Source organism: Ursus americanus, chromosome 2 (assembly GCF_024610735.1).
Source record: "Ursus americanus isolate L20-20 chromosome 2, mUrsAme1.1.p, whole genome shotgun sequence".
Lineage (NCBI taxonomy): Eukaryota > Metazoa > Chordata > Mammalia > Carnivora > Ursidae > Ursus > Ursus americanus.
In genome coordinates this window covers 90451563-90472866 of record NC_142128.1, presented here as the reverse complement: position 1 = coordinate 90472866, position 21304 = coordinate 90451563, and the positions used below count along the sequence as shown (strand labels likewise).

The window sequence follows — 21304 nt, the reverse complement described above, 5'->3', positions numbered from 1 at the left end:
TGTAATAGAAGAATCTAGGTTTTCAGATTCATCTATGAATTTATGAAAAAAATCCCACATCTTAGCAAAACTCCTCGCTTTATGTCATAAAAATATATTATTTCTTTCTAACCAAAAATATTTTTTCATTGAACACTGTACAATAACTTATTTGAAAACTAATCCACTAATTAAAGCATTTAGCTGAAACCTAATTTTTGACCAGTAATAGCCATTCACTGACTCTCAACCATCTATACCCACTCTCATCTTGCCCCAACTAATTAATCAGGTAGATTCAAAGCCTTCTACTTTTCTGCTTAAAAGAATACTGAAAGACTACTGCCTCATAAATTTTTAAAGCCAGTGTCTAAAAATTCTCATCACATAAATATTTGCAAGTTGTCATTTGTACCAAAATTACATACTGACGTTTTAAAATATGAATTCAGTGTATCTAATGGCATCTAAACACTACAGAGATCTGATGTTCAACATCATCCTTAAAAAAAAAAAAATACCCGAATAAGTTACTTTTTAATAATGGAAAACTTCTACATAATCTTTTCCTCAAATTTATATTCACATTCTCCTTGAAAAATAACATTTATCCACCTGATTTCATGCTGTCTTTTTATACTGTCTTATTCTCTTCTCTGAAAAAAAATAGGTGTGTATTTATATATATATAGATAGATAAATTTCATTTCTTTGAACAAAATACTGTAATTGTAATGAAATTCTTTCCAAATGAATCATCATTAAAATTAGTGTACACAACTGATAAAAAATACAACACATTTTGATAATTATATTATTAAACGAAAGTAGTAATTTGTTGAAAATGTGTATCTTCACAAGATGGATATGGCATCCCCTCTCCTTGTGCCCTCTGTTCCCATTTTGTTCTGGGAACTGTAAATAAATATTATATACTCTTAGGATTCTATTCTTATTGTTCAGCATTAATTCTATTCCTATTGTTCATTTATTTCTACAGATATAGTTATAGATATAAGTTTTCTCAATGTTTAAATCCCAAGTTTATGATAAAAATCATATAGTAATCTATCATCAAAATAATTCTTTTAATGATCTGTCATTTTGATTGGACCATCCTTTAATTTTACTGGGTGCAAAGATTTGGAACCATGTATCTGTTACTTAATACTTAAGAGTAACTGAAGAGTAACAATTCGTGCGAAGTACTAAAATGGTTTTACCAACATCAAATAAAATATACAGGGCCACAATCCTTTATGCCAAGAACTTAGAAAACATATGTTTCACAATTCTGAATTTTCCCAATTTTGACAGGAAATATGCTTCATATTATGCAAAACTCCCCTTAAGGTTTATGTCAGCAGCCTGTAAGCAAATGCATTAATATTTCTGTTGGGAGGCTTATGAACAATTACACTAAGTAGGATATATCTACCTTTATGTATGTACTTTAGATCTGATGTCATCAAATGAGCAATGAATTTCTGGTATTCAAAGCTTTCTGGGTTTTCATACTGTAGATACTGGAGTGTGAATCAGTACTGATTATACCTATTATTAACACATTCTCAGAAAGGTTGCAAAAACCCCAAATACTGTAATTTTTAAAAAATTTAGCTAACGAAGTGTTTTGAGTGCATTATTTTACTTTTGCTTTTGTGCTATTTTGTTTTAAATATATTTTTTGTCAAAAACTGACAGTGCAGGTTTAGTTCAATGTATGTATTAAGAAGATTTATTCTGTCAGATTATCTTTCTGAATTCAAATTAAAGTGTTAATATGCATCCCTATAAATTCTGATTCTATAACAGATAAATGGGGGCAAAGTTTATTACCAAATGAAATAAGAAGATCCACATTCAACACTTAGTGCTAACAGACTCTTTGCTTTGCTTCCACCAATGGGACTTGAGAATAAGGAACAATGCATACTCTTTTTTTTTTTTTTTTGACAATAATCAGAAGAAATTCTTTAAAGAAAAAACTGCACCACTTCCATTATTTCACTCAACCAATATCTAAAGTAAAAGCACTATAACGTGGTATAAAATATACTTTCTCTAGTGCCATGTTTCACTCTTAATAAAAATATCTATAAGACAAAGAATGATAGGAAGTTACTCTAGTAACAAAATTTAGGATAACCCTTAGTTTGATAATCCTGAGGTTTTTACAGGCTGGAACAATGTACCATATTAAGATTCACGATGATGTGAGATATGCTTTTCTTTTGGAAAAAAGCTACTGTAAAAGTTGAAGTCGAAAGGAGAACAGGCATGACACCTCAAGTATCAATGATATAACTGCCACATGAAATTCCAGGATCTAGAACTGGATTTAAGTTTCTACACACAGTTGCAATACTTTTAGTGTTCCATCAGGATGTTCTTACTTCAGTTTAAAGACTTTTGCTTTACATTACATGCCAAGCATTATGTGTGTCTTTCTATACATGAAGATTTTTTAAAGCACGTGTGTAATGGTACTAGAGTAATTTTATGTAGATTTTTTTCTGTGCTTTCAGACAAGTGGAAGCCATTGAAGGTGATACAGTCGGCTGTATGTACACTGCTAATCTATATGTAATGATTTTTTATAGACAGAAGATGATTAGTTAGAGCCTTGATAATTATGTAGGGAAACGGCCTTTATTCATTTGATACCATACAATTTCATAGAACACTGTATTATCAGCCACTGCCACCAGAGAACTGCTGTATAAGAAACTATTCCAAAATTTAGTAGCACAGAAGCTTCATTTATCCTCAAAGAATGAGGAAGAGCTTAGGGTTGGCCGATTTCAGTACAGCTTGCTGTGTCTGGAGGTTGAATGATTTGGCTAGGGTAAATAGGTACTGCTCTGAGTGTCTTTCTTCCTTCCCCTGGACCAGCAGCTAGCTTGAGCATGTTCTCCTCATGGTGATAGCACAGGGGCAAGAGCAAGAAAGCTCAATTGTGCCAGCAAATTTCAAACATCTAGTCAATGTCAACTTAACATCACTTGGGCCAAACCAAGTCACAAGTCAAACAGAGTCAAGAGTGGGGTTGTTTCCCACTGTGGGAAAACACTGTTTTATGGCAAAGCACATAGATACAGGAAGGGGTGAAGAATTGAGATCATTAATTAAACTTACTATCAATATTAAAATCTAAAACAAATCTTTCAGCATCTTACAATAGCTTAATATTAAGTAAAAGAGACTAAATTGGCTCTGTTGTTAAAATTAGTAGATTCTAAAATGTGGTTTATATACCTTAAGATTAATTCAGAGCCATTAGTAGATGAAGAAGTGATTCTTAAAATGTTAACAGTTGTAAGCCTTGTATGTATGCATTAGAAGGTAACAAAAAGTTGAGATAACAATCACTAAATGGAAAGAAAGCTGGCTTAGATAGGCTTTCAAGCTCCTGGTTTATATTACTGACATGGCAATCTATATACTCTATCTTAACCTAGGATCACAAGCGGTGGAGGGAGACTGGTCACAATTCAATTAAGCCCCTTAAGAAAATATTTTAACCACAGTATCTAATGAATGTCTGTAACTCAGATACTATTGGCTAAATTTTATATTTTCTGCAGTAGCACTTTATAATACACAGCAACTTCTTCCATCTTCATTCTAATTCTCTCAATAAAGACATAATCTGTAATTTATATGATTCATCACTCTACTGTGTTCAGTATATAAAAAGAAATCTAAGCTTGCAAACAGAATGTGAAAATACCAAATAAGTGTTTTAATTCAGAAAAATGGTTTCGATTTTCTAACACGGGTTTTTCAAAATATTTAAAGTATTTCATATGATGGATTTTCAATAATCTACAACAGTAAGCCACACATAGAAGTCAATTTTTTAAAACTTCAATGAGGAAAAACACATTTTCTGGAATTTTCATTAAATCACACATTAGGGTATAAAACCAGTCTTCCCCTATTGAGTAAATATTTGAATAAACAACGACAGTCTTGCTTTACTCTGGCACTGGACTTATTCTAACCATTTCCTTAAACACAACTCATCCTAACTGTAGGTGCTTACAAAAAAATAATAAATGATATAGCTGAACCTGAAACCTTAGTGAACCACTGGGAATGGAAACAACAAAAATTGAATAGTTTTGATGAAGTCTCAATATTTCACAAAGAAAAACTTGAGAGAGGCTACCGTATCTGATCACTTACAACTGCCAAAACATCAGTCAACGTTAAGAAGTTTCCAGAGAAGGGGCGCCTGGGTGGCTCAGTCAGTTAAGCGTCTGCCTTCCGCTCAAGTCATGATCCCAGGGTCTTGGATCGAACCCCACACTGGGCTCCCTGCTTGGCGAGGAGCCTGCATCTCCCTCTCCCTGTGCCCCTCCCACTGCTTGTGCTCTCTCACTCTGTCAAACAAAAAAATTTTTTTTAAACTCAAAAAAGGGGCGCCTGGGTGGCACAGCGGTTAAGCGTCTGTCTTCGGCTCAGGGCGTGATCCCGGCATTATGGGATCGAGCCCCACATCAGGCTCTTCCGCTAAGAGCCTGCTTCTTCCTCTCCCACTCCCCCTGCTTGTGTTTCTCTCTCGCTGGCTGTCTCTATCTCTGTCAAATAAGTAAATAAAATCTTTAAAAAAAAAAAAAAAAAAGAAGAAGTTTCCATGAAAATATCTTAAAAGTCACCAAGAGAAAGAAACTGTTTAATGGCATTTTCTATAAATGTCTATATACTAAATTTTTAGCATCTGTTTAAATTAGTTTACATTTTTTCCAACTTTTAAAAAAACTCTGTGACTTGGAAAAATAGCCTGCATACAGAAGAGTCCATACAAGTTATGTGAAGTTTCAAAGTCCACATTACTACAGTAACTACAAATACAATATTCCTAAACCTTAAAAGCCTGTATGTCACATTTTTTCTCAATCTGACCGGTAAGCACTATAAAGATATAATAATTATTCCCCTTTCTCTTCTTTATGGTTGAATTACATATCTGCGTGGTCAATGAATATATTCCTAAACAACAGTCTGTTTTGCAGGTTTGTAAGTAGAATTACACCGTACATTCTTCTGTGATTTCCTTTCATTCAACATTTATGCTTATTATTCATCCATATGGATTCATGGAGCTGCAGTTCATTTATTCTCACTGCTGAATGCTTCACAGTATGAATGTACAAACAATGCTATTACAAACATTATTTAAATATGTATTTTTCTAGAGCAGCGATCCTCGAACTTTAGAGTGCATTAAGAATCATCTGGAGAGCCTCTTAAAAAGAAAAAAGGTTCCTGGGATCCACCTTCAGAAATTCTGATTCAGTAGACTTCCTATCAGCTCCTAAGTGATCAGGATGCTGACTGCTGTGCAGACTATAATTTGGGTATCAAGGCTGTAGGGTATAATCATCATTTTCTTATTTATTTGAAAGAGTTCACGAAATCTGAATATCAATACTTTGTCACATATAGGTATTCTAAATATCTTCCCCCAATTAACAACTTCTTAAAAGTTATTTTTCAGGTATTATTTGATCAAGAAGTTTTCATTTTATTGTAGACAAACTTATCCATCTTTCATTTATGGTTTATACTTTTGCATCTTTTTTTTAATGTTCAGTTAGCCACTATAATACATCAAAAGTTTGTGAAGTAGTGTTCATATATTTTTGTATCTTAAAGCCTTTCCTACCACAAAATCATGAAAATATTCTCTCATATTACCTTCTAAATACTTTTGGAGTCTTGCTATTCACATTTAGGTCATTTGATCAACTGATTTGTATATTGCATGGGGCGGAGCTAAAATTTCCAAAACTGTATGAAAATTCTGTATTTTCCAAACAACCATCTTTGCCAGTATCAAATGGTGATACATCCATGAGCCTGTTGCTGGTTCTATTCCACCAGTCTATCAATCCCATGCCAAAATAAAACTGCTTTTATTTACCATTCCTGAACCTTATTTCTGATGTGTTTTCTGTAAAAAGTATATTATTACATTTGAAACATTTTAACATTTGAAACATTTTAACTGTTAATCCCAGCCTTTTAAACTTGGAGTGAAAAAGCCATTTCCATTTACTATAATTAGATATATTTGAATTACCATCAGCTTATTTTCTGTTTTTTAATTACTCCAAACATTTTATGCTATTTTCCTCTTTCCTCTCCTGTTCTTCTGGATTAACCAAATACTCTACTCATTCCCCCCACACCACAATAAGTTTGGATTTTGTACTTTGGTTCTATTATTTTATTGGCTTCCTGAGAAATCATATATTTCATACTTCCCAAGTGTTTTAGTGCTTACTCAATATTAGTTTCAAAAAATGAATGATGATTACATCTATTAAATTAGTAACAGCTGAAAAGATGCCTAACTTTAAATATCTCTGCATTTAGGGGCACAAAGCTGGCTCACCTGGAGAAGCATACAACTCTTGGTCTTGGGGTTGTGAGTTCAAGCCCCACGTTGGGTGTAGAGATTACTTAAAAATAAAATCTAAATAAATAAATAAATAACTCTGCATTTAACATAAATACAAAATTTCTTGTAAAGTCCGTTTTTAAAAATACCTTGTAGCTACAGTGCTACTTGCAGGCTGGAAGGCAAGACACATAAACAGATCCACTAGGTGCATAAAGTTGTTTTTAGATTTCAGCATTCCCAAAAGTAAATTGTATGACAAAGTAATACAACACATTGTTTCTTGAATAGTATTGGCTTTATGCATGTCACTTCCATTTGAGTTCACTCAAGTTACTTGGAAACTTGAAAATAAAATGTTCTTAATGTTCATTTCCCCCCTATTAACTATGCAACAGATAATATTCATGAATGTTATGATACTAATCCAAATTTATTAAATAAATATTCAGAAATTTAATTTATTTAAATGTGAAGGAAAAGACATCATTTCCACTGGCAGCTGCTGTGTAAGATAAAACATAAGGCAGATTTATAAACCTAGCAAGCCTAAAACTTTTCCCACTACTTAAATATGATGGGAAAATATAATAGAAGACATCTCGAGCACTTACATATCTACCTTACTCAAGTTTCTCCATGTTAACCTTAAAAAAATGAATTAAATTAGGTTTCATAGCCCCTTAAACTAAACACCAGCTTCTTAAATTGAAAGGAATTAATTCTATATTGGAGTGGGAGGAATAGAACAGAGATCTAAAAATACTCTGAACTTATGTTTTATATAGCATAGATGTCTATCTTTTAGAATCGAACCTAATTTTTAAAGAAAAAAATATTCTAAATAAAGAAAAATTCTTATTGGCCTCCTCAAGAAATGCTTTATCTATCTATCTGTGGAAAGACACCTGCAAAACTATTAACAATAGTGCCTCTGGAGAGGCAGTGTAATGATGCTTGTTGAATGGAAACTTTGCTTTATATGTTACATATGAAAGCTGAGAACAGGATATAATCTTGTACTGGTTGTACAATTAAATATACATAATTTTAAATGATTACATCAATTTTTAAAAGTTGAAGATGCATATATAAAATAGCTTCAGATAGCTGTACTCAGAATCAAGAAATCTTTATGGAAGAAGTTTTATAAAAATTCTTTTGAGTTGGGGCACCTGGGTGGCTCAGTCAGTTAAGCATCTGACTCTTGATTTTGGCTCAGGTCATGATCTCAGGGTTGTGGGACTGAGCCCTGCATGGGGCTCTACACTCAGTGCAGTCTGCTTTTACCTCTCTCTCTCTGCTCCTCCCCATGCTTGTTTTCTTTTTTTTTTAAGATTTTATTTATTTGACAGATAGCACAAGTAAGGGGAGCACCAGGCAGAGGGAGAAGCAGGCTCCTTGCTGAGCAGGGAGCCCAATGCGGGGCTCGATCCCAGGACCCCAAGATCATGACCTAAGCCAAAGGCAGACGCTTAACGACTGTGCCACCCAGGCGCCCCCACAGTGCCCTTGCAACAGGGAGTCAAAATATAATTGGTGGGTAGCTTACTTATTCATTCACTGTCTCTTTCTTGTAACTCCAAAAGCAATGTTTAAAAATGTACAGCCCACTCCTAATGTCAAATTCATCATCACAAATTATATTTATTAAGCAATCTCATGAATGTGACTCTGTACTTCTCTCAGCGGTAAAATAAATGACAGTTGAAGACTGATGTTTTACAGTTTAAAGAGAAATATTTAGACAATAGTCTACATTCTTAAGAAATGCTGCAGTTCTAAATGAAAATGATACAACATAAGTCATTGTTCTCTAAGTAATCTAAGTTTTTATGATAAAATGCATGTTTCAATCAGTGAAAGATACAATTAAAGGCAGTGAATAAAGTAAGGACTACTGGCTTCATTAATGCCTGCTTGGATACTAAACACCTATTTCAAAGCCAGAAAAAGTAAGTCCTTAACTCATATGAAATTGCATTGTGCTGGATAGGGCCAATGACCTCGGCATCCATTCCTACCACCTTATTTAAGCCTATGGAGGATGGAAAGTTAAAAACTATTTTGCCCAGATCCTCCCGAAGTTATGCTTCCAGATGTGAATGAGTTTCCGGCACAGGGATGCACTTATGGAGGATCTGAAAGATAGAAACTTGGTGGTCATTCTGCTTTGGGTATTTCTGTTGCAAGCATCACTGTAAAGATATGGAGGGCTTCTAATGTAATATTCCAATGTCCAGTGTCCAGCTTTGTATCAGTTACAGTACAAGATTTCTGGTCTCTTGATTAAACCAATGGCATTACGTTCTTGAACTCAACATATGTTGATCTCGATTGGATGAGAAAGAAAGAACAGCTCTCTTGGTCTACTGAAACTTATGGTGAGCAAAAAATCATTGTAACAGGCTCAGCCTATGGATCTCTAACGCTTCCAACAAGTAAGTTTGGGTAACAATGTTAAGAACACTGGAAATAGGGGCACCTGGGTGGCTCAGTCGTTAAGCGTCTAGCTTCGGCTCAGGGCGTGATCCCAGGGTCCTGGGATCGAGCCCCACATTGGGCTCCACGCTCTGCTGGGAGCCTACTTCTTCCTCTTCCACTCCCCCTGCTTGTGTTCCCTCTCTCACTGGCTGTCTCTTTCAGTCAAATAAATAAATAAATAAATCTTAAAAAAAAAAAAAAAAGAATACTGGAAATACATGGTATTCTGTTCTGAAGCACCTCTCATACACACACATCCCTTGAAGAAACTGACAAACACTTAACTAAACCCACCAAAAAGAAAAAACAGAGAAGACACAAAAGACCAGTTAGCAATGAAAGAAGGGACACTACTACTAACACTACAGAAATTAAAAGAACTGTAAGAGAATGTTATAACAACTTTATTACAACAAATTAGAAAAATTAAGCATACAAATTCCCAGAAACACCAGTAACTACCAAAACTGATTTCAAGAAGAAATAGAAAATCTGAATAAACTTTTAAGAAGAAATTAACTTAGGTATTTAAAATATTCTCATGAAGTCTAAGTCCAGATGGTTTCACTGATAAACTCCATCAAATACTTAAAGAAGAGGGGCATCTGGGTGGCTCAGTCTGTTAAGCGTCTGCCTTCAGCTTGGATCATGATCCCAGGTTCATGATCCCAGGGACCTGGGATTGAGCTCCCCACTGGGCTCCCTGCTCAGTGGGTAGTGTGCTTCTCCCTCTCCCTCTGCCCCTTTTCTCACTCATGCTCTCTCTCTTGCTCACTCTCTCTCAAGTAAATAAATTTTTTCTTAAAAAATTTAAAGAAGAAAATAATACCAACCCTTTACAAACTCATTCAGTAAATAAATACTTCCCAACTCATTCTATAAGGCCAAAAGTACCTTGCTATCAAAGCCAGAAAACATCATAAGAAAAGTTACAAATACTCAAAAATACTTAAAACATTAAAAAACTCAATCCTGCAACATATAAAAAGGATTTTATATCAATGGAAGGTTGGTTTAACATTCAAAACAACAACAATAACAAACTATCCCATATTATTATAATAAAGGACATAAACTACAAGATTATCTCAATAAACACAAAAAAGCATTTGATGAAATCTAATACTCATTCATAATAAATACTCTCAGCAAACTAGGAAAAGAAAATTTACTCAACCTGGTAAAGGATATCAACAAAAATCTCACAGCTAATATCACACTTAATAGTGAAGGACTGAATGCTTTCTCCATAAGGTATGGAAGTCCCTTATGCACTTCCATTCAACATTGTACATGGGCTTTCAGCTCACACAAGTAAGCAAGAAGACATTAACATAGTAAAGGAAGAAATAAAATTATTTTAACTCATAGATAACTTGATCCTAAATGTAGAAAATCCCACGAAATCAACAATAAAAATAAGAAGAAAAAATACACAAGACCAGCAAGATTGCAGGACCCAAGATGAATATACAAAAATTAATTGTACTTCTGAACTCCAGCAACAAACAATTCAAAAATATAATTAAGAAAACAATTTCACTCACGACACATCTCAAAGTAATAAAATACTGTATGTTAACTGGAATTCAAATAAAAACTTGGAAAATAATTTTTTTTAATTAAAAAAATGAAAGTAATAAAATACTCAGGAATAAATTAAACAAGACAAGTTCAAGACTTGTATACTAGGAATTCTAAAATAATGCTTAAGTGGTTTAAAAAAACAAATTATAGGGGCGCCTGGGTGGCACAGCGGTTAAGCGTCTGCCTTTGGCTCAGGGCGTGATCCCGGCGATCTGGGATCGAGCCCCACATCAGGCTCTTCTGCTATGAGCCTGCTTCTTCCTCTCCCACTCCCCCTGCTTGTGTTCCCTCTCTCGCTGGCTGTCTCTCTCTCTGTCAAATAAATAAATAAAATCTTTAAAAAAAAAAAAAACAAATTATAGATCAAATTTATGATTATATATAAAAATACTAGCAATAAGTATAGCTATTTATCAAAAGAACTCCCCATTATGCTCAAGCAAGGTTTATTCCAGAAACACAAATATAATTCAGTATCAGAAAATGTACATACATAATTCATGTCAACGAATTAAACTATATGAAACTGTGGCTTAAAAAGGCACTTGATGAAATACAGAAGTTGCTCCTAAGAAACAGTAAAATGAATCACTTGAATTTAATAGAGACTACTTTCCAAAAGCAGATATCCTAAGGGGCGCCTAAGTAGCTCGGTCAGCTGAGTGTCTGACTTTTGGTTTCAGCTCAGGTTGTGATGTCACGCTCAAGGTCATGAGACCGAGCCTTGCATGGGGCTCTGCACTCGGTGAGGAGTCTGTTGGAGATTCTCTCCCTCTGCCCCTCCTCCCACCAGAGCACACACTCACTCTTTCTTGCTCTCTCAAATAAATAAATCTTCACCAAAAAAAAAAAAAAAAGATGCCCTAAAAAGTAAAAGACTGAAGCCCATTCAACTAAATGAAACAGACGAGGAAATAACTATCACTAGTAACATATAACCCTGCCTTGTAAGAAAAGAAAACAATAAATCATTGGAAAAGAAGAAATACAAACATCACACTGGCCACTATCAAGTATAAACAGATAACTCAAAGACTCTACTAAAAAACTACTAGATTTTGGGGCGCCTGGGTGGCTCAGTCGTTAAGCGTCTGCCTTTGGCTCAGGGCGTGATCCCAGCGTTCTGGGATCAAGCCCCACATCAGGCTCCTCCGCTGGGAGCCTGCTTCTTCCTCTCCCACTCCCCCTGCTTGTGTTCCCTCTCTCGCTGGCTGTCTCTCTCTCTCTGTCAAATAAATAAATAAAATCTTTAAAAAAAAAAAAAACTACTGGATTTAATAAGAAATATTTATAAGGTGTCTAGATACAATACCTATACCTAAATATCAAAAATTTTTATTTACCCTTAGCAAACAGTACTTAAAACAAGGAACAGAAAAAATAGAATCAAAAATTACACATAAAAAAAAAATTAACCAGAAAGACCTTGTACCTAAATGAAGTAAACTATAAAATCTCATTGTTAAGATACAAAATAATCCCAACAAACAGAAAAATACCCCATGTAACTACGTGGGAAGATGTACTATCTTAATAATGCCAGTGGTTCTAAAATTAACAAGTAAATATAATGTAATTCAGAGGAGAATCCCAAAAGAATTTTTCTAGAATTGGAAAAATATAAATCTTAAAGCATACATGGAAAAGCAAATGCAAAAATTAAGTAAGAAATACATGAAAATTTAAAATACTAAGGGCAAACAGCCTGCCAGATAGCAAAGCATTTTTTAAAGTAGGTTTCCCTAGGGGCACCTGGCTGCCTCAGTTGGAAGAGCATGCAACTCTTTATCTCAGGGTTGTGAGTCTGAGCCCCAGGTTGGGTACAGAGATCACTTAAGTAAATAAACTTAAAAATTACATTAAATTAAAAATGAGGGGTGCCTGGGTGGCTCAGCTGTTAAGCGTCTGCTTTCAGCTCAGGTCATGATCCCAGGGTCCTGGGATCGAGCCCGCATCAGGCTCCCTGCTCGGTGGGAAGCCTGCTTCTCCCTTCCACACTCCCCTTGCTTGTGTTCCCTCTCTCACTGTCTCTCTCTGTCAAATAAATAAACAAAATCTTTAAAGAAAAAAAAATGAAAAATAAAATAATATTGGTTTCCCTTTAGCAGGAAGGAAAAATTTTGAAGATGTTCATATTTGGTATTTGTACCTATTAAATAGTGATAATAACTTCTATTCATAAATGATGGCCAATGGTTAGTGTGTTTATAAAATATAACATAACAATAAAACTCAATAAGCTATTTTAACTAAATGCATGATAAAGTATTAATAATGAAAATAAATAAGCAATTATTAAGTACCATATTATAAGAGCTTTACAAATAACATTTTCCTTTCATAATCTTCATAAAGCCCAAAGGGCTATCTCTATTTTAAGGATAAAGAACTTCGGGAGATAAGTCAATCAACTTGCCTACTGAGTGACAGAAAAGGGATTTAATAAGGAAGTAGGAGGTTCAAATGGAAAAGAATACCACTTGATCATGAAAAAAAAAATTCTGTATCCTAACAGAGAATTCTACCTACAGATACATGTTAGACCACACCCGACTAGAACTAATTATGAAATTATGTCAGTATATAAGTGAATAAATAAGCTGAAATAAGGAAAGGGTATAATAACAAGTAAGATTTAAATTATGCTTTTCCTTTTTTAAGGGCGATTCTGCGTTCGTTATATGGTGCTAAACTTTTCTTTAAAAAAACTGAGATTACCAATAAAAAAAGAATCAAAGAGATTTCCTAATGCAGAAGTTAAATTACAGGTGTTTACTGTTCTAGTTAATAATTAGAGGAGTGGACAGATATGGAAGACAAAGGACTAGGGCAACCATATGATTTATCTTCTAACCCACAACACTTGAGAATGAAAGAAGGCACTAATAGTAATTATGACAGTATACGTAAAAACCACAACTGGCAAAGGCAGACGTTTGGTCACCCTAGTTAAGAAAAATATGTTAGCAAAAAATTCTTTGCTATGATAACAGCTAACGTGTTTTTGAGAACTTTTATGTTACTACATATTCCATGATGCAAGATTTTATGTCTTATTCACTTCCCCTATATATATAATTTACATATATATAAATTAAATTATTGAAGGAATGAATAGATTTCCTTCATAAAAAAATGGATTCCTATGTCTATATAATATAGCTTAATCATTTAAACGTCATTATGACCTAAAGTTTATGAATAAGCATTAGTTCATGCATGCAAAGACTTAGAGGAACAACAAAAATAATCAACAAACCATCTCTCTGTGTTAAAGATGGTGACAGAATACTGAAATTAAGGCATAGCAATAAATGAGTAATGATGGCACACTGCATACTTCTAACCTAGAGTCTAATAACAAAAACAAATTTAAGCCTACAAGGCAAGTTATTCGTTTTAAACTAAGGTCTCTTATCCTAGGTCGATACTCAACCAATGTCAAAAGAAGACAAAGCTGCTTTAATTTCTTACCTGCACAGCCGAAAGCCAAATGGTATCTAGAAGAGGGGCTGAATTTAACGCAGCACACATTAGCCTTCGCCTCAATGCTTGCCACTGAGTTGTCTAGGTTGGTAGACCATAGCTTCACTAAGAGTAAAGGACAATAAAAATGAAAAGAATTAAACAATACATTAGCAAATGCTAATGAGTGTTTGCTTATTGCTACAGTTGCCTTTTCATACTAATTCAAAGCATTTTAGTTGACTAGGACCAAAACCCTTTAAACTGAATGACTAATAGAACAACGTATTGAAACCAAGAGAGCATAGTTTCAAAGTCAGAAAACAACAGACTAAATGTGTTGAGAGGTAACATGATCCCATAACTAAAGCATAAAAGAGAGGGGTAAAAAAAATAAAATAAAAGCAATACAGAGATCCATGTGTATTTGTTTCAGTATTCTTTAAATGGTGTTGGGGGCATGATGCACCTGGCTGGCTCACTAGGTACAGCATGTGACTCTTGGTCTCAGAGAGGTGAGTTCAAGCCCCACATTGGGCATGGAGCCTACTTAAAAAAAAAAATGGTGTCATTTTTCTCAAGTGTCATGGGTTGGAAGATGAATCATATAGTCATCCCACTCCTACACACACATGCGCGCGTGCACACACACACACACACACTTTCATATTTATTATATATATCAGAATACAAATGCCATTTTTAAAGTACCTGGAAGTAGTAGTTCTTGTTTTATTTTTCAATTAAGAATTTTATGATTTTAAAATTTTATGTAGGAACTCAGTTATATGACTTAAGTGTGTCTAAAGTAATGTTACAGAATTGTTTAGCTAAACTTTAAATGTTTTAATATTTGATATTTAGTCTATTTCAATGGTATATACTGAAATTTGTAAAGATTAAAGAAAAACTGACTGATCAGAGCAGGTCAGATCTGAGAGGAGAAATAGAAAAGTGAGCTGTTGTCTTGTAAGGTACCAGAGCAACGATCATATCATACATCAAAAATGTCTTCATAGACAATAGAATACACATATCAAACAGACTTTTAAGATACTGGTTATACTCCTGGTTACACATTACAATTAATAATGAACATTAGCCATAACAAGAACAAAAATCTTCCTACCCATCTTTTCAGTGGGCGCCAATGTCCTGTCCCCCAATGTCCTGTCCTAGACAATACCCAGTTGGGGTCCAGGCATTGGTGTTTGTTTAAAAGCTTTTTGGGTGATTCCAATGTGCATATGGGGTTGAAAACCAGTATTAAGATGAAGGCATAGTAAAATTTTAGAATCTTTTTAGGAATACTAATATGGTGAACTGTAAATGGGAGTTAAAAAAAAGTAAAAATGGTTCCAACCATCACTTTCTATAAAGCGGTATTTCTTAAGAATAGAGATCTTCTCTCTGTGAATGGGATAATTAATCTTTTACAAGTGGAATTCCATAGAGAGTTTCTTTAAATATTTGGACCCTGAATAAAAGTTAACCATTAAAAAAGTTACTTAAAACCTAATCAATCTATTAGCCTAAGAGAAAAATAAGACACTCAATATTAAAATAAAAGAACAAGAGTTTTAAATAGCAATATTTGTTTTGTTTCATGTTATTTTCTAATAGGAATCACATGCTATTCCAATCAATATAAAATTGTCCCACCAATTAAGATACACAATCTGAGATGAAATGTCTAGTTATAATTAAAAGTCTACATGTCAAATACAGCATTTATAGATTAGAATATCAAGTGGTAGAACTGTACTCTCCAAAAGTAGCAAGCCAAAGTTAATCCACAACAAATATTTATGGAGCACCTACTAACCCCATAACCCCACTACTAATCACTAAGAACCTTTATAAACAAGGTTTATACATCAGTATTTTATAACAATTAAATATAAGCAAGCATAGGAATGAATTAGAACAAAATGAAAGTTAAATTAGAAGGTCTTTTTTTAATTTCATGGGAATTTTCTCAATGGAGTAATCACAAACATTTTAAAAATAAGTCACAATGATAAGCATCACTGATTACAATTTTCAATATAAAAAATTATTATAGACTAGAATTCAATATAACTGCCTGAGCTTTAATGATAACTAGGGTTTAAAATAAAGAGATAATATATATAGCATAATAAAGAAAATACATAAAGAATATACTTTAAGAATACACTTTATTAAGTTATTGACTATTAGACAAAATAATAGTGAGTTAAACTGCATTCCCCAAAAAGCTATGCTGTATTCCTAACCCAAGGTACATTTGAGTGTTACCTAATTTGTAAATAAGGTCTTTGCAGATGTAGTCAAGTTAAGATGAAGTCGTATTGGATTAAGATGGACTTTAAATCCAAAGAATGGTGACTTTATAAGAGGGAGGTTTGGATAAAGAGGAACAAAGTAAAAAAGGCCATGTATTGAGAAAGGTAGAAATCAGATGCAATTACAAGTCAAGAAATGCCCAGGACTGGTATTAGCCACAGAAGCTGAGAAGGCAGCAAGAAAGGATCTTCCCTAGAACCTTCAAGGGAGCATGGCCTTGCCAACACTTTGATTCTAGGCTTCAAGCCCCCAGTATGGTGAGAGAATAAATTTCTGTTGTGGAAGCCAGCCAGTTTGTGATAATGCTGCTATGGGAGCCCCAGGAAACTACCAGAACAGCTTTGATGAAATAAAATGTAAATCAACCCAATATTCCTAAGATGGCATCATAGATTAAAAGAAATAGTAAAGTGTAGAAGAACTAAACAAAAAGTTTGGAAGAAAACGTCTAAAATATAAATGAGATGGTCCTCAAAATAAGGAGACAGTATATAAATCAATAACAATACACCTACTGTTACTTTCTCCTTAAAAGAATGACAGTAAAAATTTCATTAAAAATCAATAAATGTATAATTTCAACACTTAATGTGAAAACTACCTTCTGTAAGAAAAAGTAAAAATGAATTTAAACTAAAATATGATCCTCAAAGTGAGGAGCTAATTAAGGAATTAAACACACTGCATTTATTTATATATAGTCTCCTGTGAACTTCAGTAAAAAAATCAAAATAGTGACTGCTAGGAAAACCATGCTGCACTGTAAGAAGCTAAAAATAAAGACAAAACTTGTTCTGAATACTACCTAGCTGGCTTTAGAAAATGAACTTGTTACTTAAAACTGCATGTTTTATTACAACTTTGATTAAAGTTAATAACCAAAGTTTTTCCCTTTTTTTGAAGTATCATTTGAATCTTAAGTCCCATTAAAAAATACTAAATTTGGGAGGCACCTGGGTGGATGAGTCAGTTAGCGTCTGCCTTTGGCTCAGGTGAGGATCCCAGGATCCTGGGATGGAGTCCCATGTTGGGCTCCCTGCTCTGCAGGGAGTCTGCTTCTCTCTCTGCCTCTGCCCCTCCCTCCTGTTCATGCTATCTCTCTCTCTCTCTCTCCCCACCTCTCAAATAAATAAATAAAATCTTTTTTGAAAATATGAAAGATTAAGCACAAAGACAACACTGATTTACCAAACATAAGTTTTTCTTTTAAAACTTGATCAAATAGAGAAAACAGACCTTGTGTATTAGTTAGCTATTGTTGCACAGCAAATTGCCCCAAAACTTAGAAACTTAAAACAACAAAATTTACTGTCACACAGTTTCTGAGGGTCAGGAATCTCTGAGCACCTTCACTGGGTAGTCTTGGCTCAGTCTCAAGGCCCAGAGAGGTCGCCATTCAGCTGAGCTAGAGAATCCACTGCAAGCTCACTCAACGTGGCTTTTGCCTTGAGGATAGAGTTCCCCACCATTTGAGCTTTTTTTTTTTTTTTTAAAGATTTTATTTATTTATTTGAGAGAGAGACAGAGAGAGCACAAGCAGGGAGAGGTACAGAGGGAGAGGGAGAAGCAGACTCCCTGATGAGCAGGGAACCCAACACGGGGCTCGATCCCAGGACTCTGGGATCATGACCTAAGCCTAAGGCAAACACTTAACCAACTGAGCCATCCAGGCGCCCCATCAATTGCACTTATGACAATACTGCTAGCTTCTCCACACTGAACCAAATACTAAAGAAAGAATGATGAAGACAGAGGCTACAGTCTTATATAAACTTAATTTCGGAAGTGACATACCTTCATGTCTATAGTATTTTACCAATCACACAGACTGGAGCATTGTAGAGGAAAGTATGGGAATACTAGGAGACAGATCACTGGGGCCATCTGGGAGGCTGTCTAACATAAGCCTTTTAATTTCACTTGGATATAGGAGATATTACACTTAGTAAAGTTATAACTTATAGGAACGCTAACTGACTAAAGTTATAAATTAGAGGAAAGATAACTGCTATCCTAATGCTATTTATTATGTTGCAATTCATTTTTTAGTCCTTTGATTAAAAAAAAGTATTTCATTCAGTATGCATTAACTAAAATTAATTTTTTAAACTTGTCAAAATTTCAAATTTATCACTCTGACATAATGTATACAGCTATGAAAATTTGGAATGAATAAGAACCTCTAACTACTGCTGTTCTAAAGCCTAAATATTCCTCAAATTCATATTTGGGGATAAAAAAAATTTAAAGAATGTGATTATTCTAATTAAAAAGCAAGGTTATTTATTACAAATGATTCTTAGTTTATGTATTTGAAAAAGAAAACATATTTTTCGGAAAGAACTTATAAATTGGTTCATAAAATTCTTTAACTTGAGACACAGCAATACTACATCTATTAGCCTGCTATATTCACATTTAACACCCAACTATGTACATATATATTTGAAAGTAAACTATTTTTTAAATACACAGCATTAAATAAGAATAAATAAATAACAGCATGAATACAAAAAATGTCATTTATAAGGACTTAGTATTATGGATTGAAAAAATAGTATCCATCAATAACTTAAAAATTTCATAAATACAAAACATATAAAATGTTAAAAATATAAAACATAAAATGCTAAGTATATGTGTCAAATATATTAAAAGCAATTTAAAACATTCACAAAGGCAGTATTTTATAAGCAATATTTTTTAAGTAAAAATCACCAAACACTCAAAGAGTGAAAATACATTTACATAACACTAAAAATTTTAAGATGCGCTTAAGTGCATTTGGGACTTTTAGTACCAACCAAGACAAAGTAAGCCCACTATAGCCAATCTCCCTCACTATGAGTTTACTCTGAGAACAATATCAAAAACAAAAGCAAAAAGCACATGTCTGAGGAATCTGAAAAGTAAGGAAAAGTAGTCATTATGGGAAGGACATTCAAAACTTAAAAAAAGTAACCAATGCAGTGGTTTTTCTTTTCTCCCTCTTTTTTTTTTTTCCATGGCAAGCCAAAAATCAGCACCTCAATAAGCAAAAACTGAGGAAAATCCCTGTGTTTCTGACCGTAAGACTGATAAGAGGCATTCCTGCAAGCCAGAGGGTTGAGGGTCGGTTTTCTTTCGTTTGTTTTATTCTTCTTCTCTCTCAACTCTACCCCTGCGTGGGCTTCCATCACAGAGCTACAGCAGTATGGAACCTAATATTCCTACAGGAACTCGACCTCTGTGGTCATAAAAAGGAGTAACTCATCTGTAGAGAAGCCACTTTCCGGACAGAACCTCAGTAAAAAAGGAGACGAAGAATATGGGAGAAACCTGGAAAAGAAAGCACTGGAGAAGGAGATCCCATATTCTGTGTATGAACAGCCTTAAGTCTTTTAGTCGCTTATGAGCTCTGTATATGTAAGATGGACACAAAGGAGCATCATAAAGGCTTTGTGCATTGAACTACAATTGAAAAGACGACTTAATTTCCAGATTAACTCCTGACTCGCATATGCATGAGACAAACCAATATAGCACAGCAAAGGCTTTGAAAACCACCCTCACAATGGAACTATCACTCACACAGAAAGCAAGATAGAACATATAGTCCACCATCTAACCTACCGATCAAATACCTGAAAAACAAAACAAAAAACATTCTCCAAAAAATCTAAACAGGACCCAGAGTCTTACAAAATATTCGTAATGCCTAAAAAACAACGCAATTACTAAACACACAAAAAATTCAGGAAAACGTGAAAATTTTTCAAATGACGATACCATCAACAAGAGTCAATCCTAAAATCTAGAAGTTGGGATTACGAAACAGATTTTAAAAGCAACTAATGTAACTGTGCTCCATGGGGTAAAGGTAAACACATTTAAAATTAATAGAGAGACAGAAATACTCAGTAGAAATATAGGAACTATAAAATAAGAATCAAATGAAATTTTAGAAAAAAATACAGCAATTTACATAAAAGATTCACTGGTCTCAATCAATATCAAAATGGAAATAAACAGATAAAGGAGCTGGTGATCTAAAAGAACAACAGAAATTACTTAATGTAAAGAAAGGATATTAAAACAAAACAAAACAAAAAACACAGAGACTCAGGGGGCTATAAGACAAAATGAAAAGCCTAACACTCACGTAATTAGAATCTCAGAGGCGAGGAAAAAGAGATTACTGCTTTGATGACTATCTAACAAAGTAGATTCAGAAAAAAGAATATTAATAGGGAAAAAGAATAACATTACATATTGATAAAAGGGTCAATTCATGAAGACAACAATTCTAAATGTTCGAGAGCCTAACAATACAGCTTCAAAAAACCATAACAAACAAAAAGAGAGGCAAAACATCCCCTCCTGGCTGAAAGGAGAAATAAAATCAGATTTCAGCACTCCTGAACAAGGAGACAAGACAAACAAACAAAAACAGCAAAGATATAGAAAACCAAAAAGATACTATCAATAAGTTTGATCTAACTGACACTTACAGAATACTCCACTGGAGAACACACATTCTTTTCAATACACTTGGAATATTTACCAAGGCAGATCATATTTTGGACCATACAGATCATAACAAATATGAAAGAATTAAAGTCATATAAAATATGTTCTCCAACTAGAATTAAGCTATAAGTCAATAACCAAAAGATTTCTGAAAATTTTAAGCAAACTGAACAAGAGAATCACAAGAGAAATTACACGTACTTTTAAAAGTGAATGAACAAACAGATATATTATATGAGAATTTGAGGGGTTAGCTGAAGTGGTGCTTAAAGGGAAATGTATACCTGGAAATACTTATTTTAGGAAAGTAAAAGGCTCAAATCAATGACATCAACTTCAACCTTTACAAAACAGAAAAAAAGGAAATCACACCCAAAGAAAAAATTAACAGTTAATGTGGAAAAAAAAAGTTAATGAACAAACATCAATGAAACTACAAATAGAAAAACAATAAATAAATTTATTAATTAAATTTAAAAAAATAAAATCAAAAGTTAGACATTTGAAAAAGATCATTAAAACTGATAAATTTAATGCCAC

At 33.8% G+C, this 21304-nt stretch overlaps 1 protein-coding gene across 4 annotated transcripts in view; it reads right to left on the bottom strand.

Moving 5' to 3' along the window:
- COP1 (COP1 E3 ubiquitin ligase) overlaps window positions 1-21304 on the bottom strand; it is a 241315-nt gene that overhangs the window by 76813 nt on the left and 143198 nt on the right. For all 4 annotated transcript variants that reach the window (XM_045811397.2, XM_045811396.2, XM_045811398.2 and 1 more), the window contains one exon: window positions 13937-14053. In XM_045811397.2, the coding sequence (XP_045667353.2) occupies window positions 13937-14053 (117 nt within the window). The remainder of the gene's footprint in view (window positions 1-13936; window positions 14054-21304) is intronic.